At 43.8% G+C, this 10,641-nt stretch overlaps 1 protein-coding gene across 2 annotated transcripts in view; it reads right to left on the bottom strand.

Annotated features, from left to right (window-relative positions):
- Positions 1 to 693: 693 nt before the first annotated feature.
- The window catches only part of BEND2 (BEN domain containing 2), a 37,985-nt gene continuing 28,037 nt past the window's right edge, over positions 694 to 10,641 (bottom strand). The window contains exons 12-13 of one of the 2 annotated variants that reach the window (XR_663681.1): positions 1,965 to 5,301; positions 694 to 1,528 (exon numbers count right to left, since the gene is read on the bottom strand). Coding sequence is in view for 1 of the 2 variants with exons in the window: in XM_009325479.1 (XP_009323754.1) it covers positions 5,066 to 5,301 (236 nt within the window). In the remaining variant the exon portion in view is untranslated. Of the gene's footprint in view, positions 5,302 to 10,641 lie in introns of both variants that reach the window. The other variant, XM_009325479.1, reaches the window with a different exon arrangement.

The following is a 10,641-nucleotide window of genomic DNA, read 5'->3' as shown; positions in this document are numbered from 1 at the left end:
GGGCTCTCAAGTCTGATGCCAGAAGTACCAGATGAACTATGAAATACCATCTCAAAGCCAGAGACGTCAATCACGCACGAATAAAGCGGCCCAGCTCTACGGTACAGAGGAAGGACTCGCATTGCGTCAGGGACAGGTACAGGACTACAAAGACGGAGGACAGGTGGGGAATTCTCAGTGTTTCACGTGAACAGATTACCTTCCAGCCCTGTTTTATTCCTTGAGTGAGGACTAAGAGAGAAACTGATTCGACTGCGTGAATAAGGCCTAGTCGTCTAAAAATGCACCAGTTTAAAGGAGTTTCTTAAAAATTTTACTCAACTCCTACCCTTTTGTGGAAATCTCCGTTTCAGATAGCTCACAGTACTTGTCAGCTACAGCTTTAAGTCCAAAAGAGTTTGCTTTGGTTTACTGAATCAGTTAAGGCAGTCTAAATTTGGAAATCATCTCACCTCAATCAAAGATCTCCTCAAAGTCCTGATTCTTGAAAGGAGATCAAAAGAATCTTTTCAGATGAAACTGTACCTGAACTGTAGATCCATGGTGCAAGCAATATTTAAGACACGCGTATGTAGTCAAGGAGCTATATGCTAGTTTTATTTGTAAAATACTTTATTCCTAAGAGCAAAATACCGTAATTTTATTTTATAAAAGTTAGCAAAAATTGATACATTTGAAACAGAAACAAGAAAACTATTTCTACTTTTATTCAATTCTCTTTTCAATATGGAAGCTATAGGTATGCACCACACTAACAGATTTCAGTGCCAGACAGGTCATTCAATAAATATATCATTCTACCATTAAAATCTGTGAAGGACAGTGAAAAAGTTTCATAAAACTACTGAAAAAATATAAGCATTTTTGGCTTTTTCTGAGGTTTGGAACTAGTAATAGCTACACACAACAAAGTTCTTGGCATTCACAAGAACGATTGTATAGAACAGTAACAGCAGAATTTGTTAGTAGTAAACCCGAACAACCAAATTTGCCGTACAACATTTCTAGTAAAAAAAAAAACCAACAAAGAACCAACCAACACATCAGAAATTCAGTCTATTTCTTAAATCCTACAGAAGACTTCTGCAAGGAAGTGGTAGGGGAAACTTAAATTACTAATTTCATATGTGATAAGGCCATTGCATATCCTAACTTGCAATAAAAAAGCTGATCCTATACTGTATATAATAAACTGCCTGTTTGTAATGAACAGAAGTTAAAGTGACAACAAGTAACTTCACTATTTTATCCTATTGCTAACAAAAAAAACAAACCATGAAACCTTTGCCTTGGAGAGAACCGATTTAGTTATACCTTGTTCTGCTATGTACACGGGCATAATTTTGGAAGCCACAGTTGCATCAACTTTCAGAGGTGAAACTGGTTCCCTGTGTCAGCCTTCTGAGAAGCTTCTTTCTGTGACAAAGCCGGACATCTGAGACTACGCTCAGACATAACGCAAGTGGCAAGGCAAGTTCACGCACCAGTTAGCCAGCACGTAGACGGTGAGAGGACTGTGTGACTGATGCTGGAAGAACAAGTAACAGAAAGGCATATACCGAATACTTCCTCTTTTGAAAACAAACAAAACACCCCAAACAAACAAACAAAAAAACCCCCAAACAACAAACAAAGAACCCACCCAACAAAAACCGCCATTAACTTCTGTACAGTTACCACTGTTGAATTTCAACTTACAAATGAAACTGAGGGGAATGTGAAATTGAATATATATAGTCATTCATTTTTATTTATTTTTATGAGTTTAACATCCAAGTAATTTTCAAAGTTAGTTTGTTTGTTTTGGTTTTTTTAATATATAATTCAGTGCACTAATAAATCTTAGTGTTGCATGGACAGAAAGGAATGGCAAGGGCATGAATATTTATTATTGACAATAACTTCTTCTTCTAAGTGATAGGGGAGCCAATGCGAAGAGATGCTTTGCTGGACCTCACACTCACCTACAACGAGGGGCTTGTTGAGAATGCGAAGGTCAAAAGCAGCCTTAGCTGCAGTGACCATGAGATGGTGGAGTTCAGGATCCTGAGGGGAGAGAGGAAGGTAAAAAGCAGGCTCACAATCCTAGACTTCAGGAGAGCAGGCTTCAGTCTCTTCAAAAGATCTGCTAGAAGAGTCCTACGGGATTAAGGCCCTGGAGAGAAGGTGGGCCCAAGAAAGTTGGTTAAAATTCAAGGATCACCTCCTCCAAGCTCCAGAGAGATCCATCTCAACAAACAAGTAAGGCAAAAATGCCAGGAGGCTTGTGTGAATAAACAAGGAGCTTCTGGACAAACTCAAAACACAAAAAGGAAGCATACAGAGGGTGGAAGAAAAAACAAGTAACCTGGGAGGAATGCAGTGACATTGAGCATCCAGGGATGAAGTTAGGAAAGTTAAAGCCCACTGGAATTGAATGTGGCCAGGGATGTCAAAGACAACAAGGAGGGCTTCTGTACGTACATAGGTGACAAAAGGAAGGCTAGGGAAAATGCGGGCCCACTGCTGAAGGAGACAGGGGACCTGGTGACACAGGACACAGAAAAGGCTGAGGGATTCAACACCACCTTTGCCTCAGTCTTTATTAGCAAGACTGGCCTTCCGGAATCCCAGGTCCCAGAGACCGGGGGGAAAGGCTGCAGCAAGGAAGACACACTGGGTGGAAGAGAATCTGGTCGGGGAATCCTGAAGCAAACTGGACACACGTTACGTCCAAGGGGCCTGATGGGATGCGCCCACAAGTGCTCAGGGAGCTGGCTGATGTCATTGCGAGGCCACTCTTGATAACCTCTGATCGATCAAGGCGAATGGGAGAAGTGCCCGAAGACTGGATGAAAGCAGATGACACTCCTGTCTTGAAGAAGGGCGAGGAGGAGGACCCAGGGAACTACAGGCCAGTCAGCCTCACCTCCATCCCTGGGAAGGTGATGGAGCAGCTCATCCTGGAAACTATCTCCAGGCGCACGAATGACGAGAACACCACCAGGAGAATACCACCAGGAGTAGTCACAGCATGGCTTCACCAAGGGGAAGTCACGGTTGACCAACTTGATAAAATTCTACGACGAAATGGCTAGCCTGGTAGATGACAGTAGAGCAGTGGATATTGTCTACCCGGATTTGAGGAAGGCCTTCAACGTTGTCTCCCATAAGATCCTCACAGACAAGCTGCGGATGTACAGGCTGGATGAGCAGACAGTGAGGTGGACTGGAAACTGGACAAATGGCTGGGCCCAGAGAGTGGTGGTCAGCAGCACAAAGTCTAGATGAAGGCCGGTGACTAGCAGAGTACCCCAGGGGTCAATACTGGGTCTGATCCCGTTTAACAGCTTCATTTATGATCTGTATGATGGGCAGAGCGTACTCTGGGATGTCCTAGTGGACACTAAGTTGAACCTGAGCCAGAAATGAGCCCTTGCCACAAAGAAGTCTAATGGTACCCCAGGTTGCATTAGGAGGATGTTGCCAGCACTGGTGAGGCCACACCTGGCGTGCTGGGTCCAGCTCTGGGCTGCCCAGTACAACAGAGGCACAGACATACTGGAGAGAGTCCAGCAAAGGGCCATGAAGATGAAGAAGGGACTGGAGCATCTCTCCTGTGAGGAAAGGCTGAGAGAGCTGGGACTTCAGTCTGGAGAAGAGAAAGCTCAAGGGGGATCTCATGGATGTATATAAAAACCTGAGGGGAGGTGACAAAAAGGACAGAGCCAGAAGGACAGAACCAGGATCTTCTCAGTGGTGGCCAGTGAGAGGACCAGAGGCAATGGGCACAAACACACATAGGAGTTTTCCTCTGAACATCAGGAAACAGTTTTTTTTTTTTTTTACTGTGACAGTGACTGAGCCCTTGCGCAGGTTGCCCAGGAAGGTTGCGGAGTCTTCATCCTTGGAGATACTCAAAAGCTGTCTGGACATGGTGGTGGACAACTGGCTCTAGGTGGCCCTGCTTGAGCAGGGGGAGTGGATCAGATGACCTCCAGAGGTCCCTTCCAACCTCAAACATTCTGTGACTCTCCGAATAACAACTTAAAATCTTGAAATGTGCAGTGAACAAAGGCAGGATGACAAGTCTCTAGAACAGCAGCCTACCCAGACAGCAAAGCAAACATGCCTAGCCTTGTAGACCTGAGTATTAAAGGCTATGATTATGATCTTGAGAAGGCGTACCACTGGATGCTGGTCATCTCTGACCGCATGTGAACAGTACAGCATGTGTCCTCAGTTTTAACTGAAGGACCAATGACTTGAAACTGATGGAAATTACTATTTCTCAAATCTGAATCAGGATCCAAATCCTCTAGACGAAAGTTGCAGCAGATTTGCATCTTGTGGACATCCAAACCAGTGGATGAGATATGCCACTGAACAGCAGACCAAGCCTTTGAAGAAGTATTTTCTTTAATTTTCATCAAGAAAAAACAGAACCAGTCATTGGACTGTTTGTTCTGGATGCTTTTTTTTGGCTTTTGTAGAGCTAAATCAGAGCAAAGAAAATATTACCAACTGTACTTACATTGTTGTCTGCCTCCTTCCTTATCCTACAACAAAGACTGCTATAGGAGGCAAAAAAAGTGAGAGATGTAACAAGTTAGCTAGATGCAATAATTTTTTTTTCCTTTCTGCATTAGATATTTTTGCTTAAAATATCCAATTGTCAAAGCAAATTTGATTTCTCACACATAGTGAGATAGTTTAGCTGGCTATGAGTCTTCCTCCAAGGAGGACCATTCTTTCCTCTCCACGTTTCTATCTGCTTCTGCTGACTTGATGCACAGTGCATCTTTTCTAATCAGATTAATCTTTCATAGTCAATGAAAAGAAGGTGCTTTTAGGGGAGAGCACATTGCAAATGCTACAGGGAACAGCGGAAATAATTGCTGAGGAGCACAAATGCTACTTATACAAGGAGTTAGGCTTCCCAAGTCTGCTAACTTTGGTCTCATGAAATAATACTATTTAGTGCTGCTGACAACTCGGTATAATAGGACAACTCAATGTAATAGGCTTCTACGTGGGATTTATAAAAAACTGCTAAATTAAGATTTGAGACAGATGTTAGAGAGCTTCAGTCCGTGAGATTGATAGTGTCACTTTCAAATGGCTTTACTGAAGTGGGACTCTGTGGAGGACTCTTTGCACTCAATGATGGCACTGCCAAGACTTTCCGGCGGATTCCAACTGTAGCCTTTTTATGGTCATGTCTGAGACTGCGGATTGTGCTGTTTATGGCAGCCACGCATGCCTTCCAATCATATCCAGTTTCCTTTAGATCAAAGGATGGATAATTCTCTTGAAGAAAATCTAAAAATAAACAAGTATATAATAGTAAGTTATCAATTATTTATGCAAGCTATGTACTCTTTTTGGATGTAATTAAGCCAAAACAAGTGCATGCTACCAAAACACAACAGCTAGGCATATTACAAGGCTTGAAGAGCAAAGCTAGAGGGCAGATATCTCCCCCCCCCCTTTCTGTTTAATTTGAAAATGAGTAACAAGAGGTCTAAGCATAAAAACAAAATACGCAAAGAAAGCATGTAAGCACATATGTCGGCTTGATCCCTTGAAGTGCTGAATAACTTCAGCTTCTAATGTGGTCAGCCAGAGCAAAGAAATCTCGGGCTCCATTTCAGAATGACCAGTATTTGGCAGGACCAAGCCCTCACTAAAATGAAACACAGCAATTCAACATAACACAGCTGTAGAGGAACAACAGTGCCAGAAAAACTGCAAGAGCTTGTTCCTTACCATACTGTGACAAGATCAGTAAACAAATACTTGAGTTCGGTAGCAATGGGATAAATAAGGTAAGACTATGGCACCTTTCTCCTCTTCAACAAGTAAAATGAGTAGTTTTTAAAAACATTTTTTTTTTTTAATTACTGAGGAGTGATCATCCTTCTGAGCTTAGCTGAATTACATGTTTTCTCTAAGCAAGCCCCTAAAAGATTTAAATAAGCACCAGAAAGGAATTCTCAGCTGTAATTTCAAAACAAAGGCAATATTATTTTTACTTCTCTGATTAACATCTAGATTTACCTTAGTAGAATGAAACGTATAGCTAGTTGATATCATGTCAGTTTTGTTCTTCCATTGCTCTCGCATATACTAGCAAATAAAAATTTAATATAGTATCATTGTTTACAGTTGATAGTTTAACTTGTAGTTCCAAACCTGGAAACCTATTTTGCCAGAAAAGCATGGGTCTGAAGGAAGAAAATAACAGAGAAAAACTTGTGCTCTTGCAGTTTACTCTGCTCCAGAGGGGTGTGGGGGGGAAACCAAGAGCGCCTTAGGTTCTGTCATTCCCAGGATGCTCCTGTAACAAACTATGCTGACAAAGGGACACACAAGCTGTTGGCTGAAGCAGCAGCCAGGCTCTCTTCCCCTCCATCCCCGACAGCAAATTCAAGAAAATGCTTGGCCTCAGAGTTACAGCCCAGAATAGGAATTCCTACCACCAGGCCTACAGAGCCTTTGTACATGGCCCACAAAACAGCTTTTAAATTATGCCTTTTCTCTCACAGGAATTGACCGATTGTTGGGACTACAGTAAGGCTATGTGGGGCCCCTTCCTGCTCTTGCAGGGTTACATTCAGGGAGCTGATGCTGCCATCCAATCAGGCTACGTTACAATGTTAAAGAAAACAGGGCCAGGGACTGCCCTCTGGCCCCAGAGCCAAATAACACGGCCTGACTGGAACCACAACACAGAGCACTTTGTCTCTCATCTGCTCTGGAGCCTGCGTGGTGTTCCTGCAGCCCTAAGACACACTTAATACATCTTTTGAATGCTTCTTAAGCTCAAAATGTCATGAAACGAAATATGTGTACTATGGGAGTACGTAGAGACGCTTAAAGTGGCAAAGCTTCCTAGGCTAGTGGAGAAGGAATATATACAGTTTGGGAAGCCCACTCTTACGTATAGTCTTGCCATACTGGGAATGGTTTCTGGCATGCTGTCCCTCAAGCCATGCTAGACAGCGCCCCAGAGAGTACAAGTCCCAGCTCCATTTTATTGAGCACTACTGCTGTATCTCAGAGGCAATCTTGCCACACCTGCATAGCTGTTAGGCTGCACTGTCCAGATCTTCACAACCCTTTCAACCTCCCTATACTCCAGACATGGAAGAGAAGCAGTTTCAAGATTTGTTAGGAGGTGCATGTTGCAAAAGAGTGTGATGAATCATAGAGTATCTCAGGTCAGAAGGGACCCATAAAGATCATCGAGTCCAATTCCCTGCTCCTCGGAGGACTACCTAAAACTAAATCACATGACTAAGAGTATCATCCAGACAAGGGTAACTAGTCAAATATGCAACCTTACTAACCCAGTGAGTACTATCCCACAGTGATATCGTAAGGACACAGGAGGCCTAAGGACACAGGAGGAAGTAAAACCCTACATCAAGCCAGTCGTGTTGGGAAACATTGAAGGCACTCCACTAGTACACTGCCTGCAGCCTAGGATCCAGCCCAGTAAATAATATCCCACAAGCAAAACTTAAGAATTCCGGGCAAAGTATTTTCTCTTCAGATTTCTTATAGAAAAAGCCAACTTTTACAATGAAAATACAACAAGAACATAGAAAACTAAAGAAAAGATGGAAAGATTTCTATATTGCATGACCAAACCTTTTCAAATATGTTGAACTCTCTCTTTAAGATACTGTAATAGCCACGGAACAAATAGCCAAAAACCTGATGATCTTTCCTTCAATACCATTGTTTGTGCTGGCCATGCTTACATCTTACCAGATAATGCCAACTTGTCTTCAGTGTGATAACCCATTGTGCTGGTTTTGGCTGGGATAGAGTTAATTTTCTTCATAGTAGCTGGTATGGGGCTGTGTTTTGGATTTGTGCTGAAAACAGTGTTGATAATACAGGGATGTTTTCATTACTGCTGAGCAGTGCTTACATAGAGTCAAGGCCTTTTCTGCTTCTCACACCACACCACCAGCGAGTAGGCTGGGGGTGCACAAGAAGTTGGGAGGGGACACAGCCAGGACAGCTGACCCCAACTGACCAGAGGGATATTCCACACCATATGACGTCATGCTGAGCATATAAAGCTCGGGGAAGAAGGAGGAAGGGACGGACATTCGGAGTGATGGCGTTTGTCTGCCCAAGTAACCGTTACGTGTGATGGAGCCCTGCTTTCCTGGGGATGGCTGAACACCTGCCTGCCCATGGGAAGGAGTGAATGAATTCCTTGTTTTGCTTTGCTTGCGTGTGCGGCTTTTGCTTTCCCTATTAAACTGTCTTTATCTCAACCCACGAGTTTTCTCACTTTTACCCTTCCAATTCTCTCCCCCATCCCACCACAGGGGAGCGAGCGAGAGGCTGTGTGTTGCTCAGTTGCCAGCTGGGGTTAAATCACAACACCCATACATCTTTTCTACCTACAACCTATTTCACATTCCTCCTCACTTGCTACATAACTGTTATGCTAATTCTACTGTCACAGTTCTGCTTGCTTTATCCGGCCTTGCAGGAGGGACCGAATAAGACTAACAGAAGACTCCCTGTCAGGAAGTAGCATGGATCAGTGTTCCAGAAGTCTTAATGCTGAAGCGAGAACAATGCAGAAGGCAAAACATCTGCTACAACTCCAACCATAACATACCCTCCCTCTGCTTCTGGAATAGCATTTGCAAATAGAATAAATAATACCAATTTCCTGAACACATCCTGGATACACGTAAGCCGAGGAAACTGCAGAACTGTCCATATTCATACAGTGGAATAGGCTGTTACACGTTATTTGAAAAGACACACTTCAGTAAAGATTCGTTATTAAAATAGCTCAAACTGGTCTAACTCAAATGCTGCCTGTTCACTTGGCAGCAGTCCTTATCCCACCTGTAGCTTCTAAACAACTAAATCATTTGCCAAGTCCTTTTCTCTCAACAGAGCCTCTTAGATTAATAGGGACAGCTGACCTCTGAGCCCTTAGAAGGGCAAGGCACTTGAATCTGTTCCTTTCCGATCACAGTCACTCAGGCCGTGAGGGACCTCGGGAGGTCTCTAGTCCAACCTTCTGCCCAAAGCAGGGACAACTGAGATCAGACCAGGTTGCTCAGGGCTTTGTCCACTGAGGCGTGGAAAAAGGATGCAGATGGCACAACCTCACAGGGCAACATGCTCCACTGCTTGACTGTCCCCTCATGGGGAAAAGGAGTCTGCTCATATCCAGTCTGAGCCTCTCATTTCCATTTAAGCCTCTCCCCACGTGGTCTCTCCCAACATTCAATGCTGCAAACAGCTTGACTCTAGAAGGATTTTACTGAGAAGAATGATAGTGGCAGGCTGCTACTAGGTCCCCTTGGAGCCTTCTCTTTTCCAGGCTAAATAAGCCCAGTTTCCTCACCAGGCAAGTGCTCTAGTTCCCTGTCCCTTTTGGTGGCCCTCCAGCTTTATCGATATCTCTTTCTTGTACTAGAGGACCCAAAATTGGACTCAGTAATCCAAATGCAGACTCATGAGTGCTAAACAGAGGGAGATAATCCTTTCCCTTGATCTGCTGGCTGTGCACCTGTTAATACAGTCCCAATTTGCTGTCGAATGCAAATCTGATGAGTGTTCTCCATTGTCTCCAAGTCATAAAGATGTTAAACAGGCCAGGTACCAGGACAGACCCCTGCAGTACCCCATGTGTTAGTCACCCAAGTAGAGCATGACCCACTACCCTCCGAGCAAACATCCATCTAGTCCTTTAACGTTGTCCACCCATCCAAACTGTAACATCCCAATGTGAATACCAAAATATTGTCAAGAGACAGTATTGAAAGCCTTGTTAAAAAAATAATCAAGCTAAGTGACAGCCACTGCTCTCCCCTCATCCATAAATCCAGTCATTTTATCACACAAGGCAATCAGGTGGGTCAAACATGATTTACCCTAGGTAAAAACATGCTGACTGTTCCCAACCAACACCACCACCCAGAGGCCTGAGAGACCTTCATGGTGAAGACTGAGGTAGAGAAGGCTGAGCACCTCAGCCTAACCTGACTCTGCTGTCACTAAGTTACCTGCCCCATTCAGCAACACGCCCACACTCTCCTCCCTCAATCTTTTACGATTAATGTCGTGGTAGAAGCTCTTCTTGCTGCCGTTGACACTCCTTGCAAGTCTCAACTCTAGCTGAGCTTTGGCTTTCCTGACACCATTCCAACACTCCCAAGCAAAGTTGCTAAACTCCACTTCATAAGGTGTCCTTGCTTCCAATCTCTATATACTGCTTTTTTGCACTGGAGCTCAGTTATGGATTCCCTGCCTAAGCCAATGTCCTGGTTTCAGCAGGGATAGAGTTAATTTCCTTCCTAGTAGCTGGTACAGTGCTGGGTTTTGGATTTAGGGTGAGAACAATGTTGATAACACATTGATGTTTTCAGTGTTGCTAGGTAGTGTTTATACTAGTCAAGGACTTTCCAACTTCCCATGCTCTACCAACTGAGAAGGCTGGAGGAACACAAGAAGCTGGGAGGGGGCACAGCCAGGACAGCTGACCCAAACTGGCCAATGGGATATCCCATACCATGTGACATTCCATACCATGTGACATCATGCTCAGTATATAAAAGCTGGGGGAAGAAGAAGGAAGGGGGAATGTTTGGAGTGGTGCTGTTTGTCTCCCCA

The sequence above is a fragment of the Pygoscelis adeliae genome, unplaced genomic scaffold, assembly GCF_000699105.1.
Source record: "Pygoscelis adeliae isolate BGI_AS28 unplaced genomic scaffold, ASM69910v1 Scaffold386, whole genome shotgun sequence".
Taxonomy (NCBI): Eukaryota; Metazoa; Chordata; class Aves; order Sphenisciformes; family Spheniscidae; genus Pygoscelis; species Pygoscelis adeliae.
This window is presented reverse-complemented; position numbering and strand designations above follow the sequence as displayed.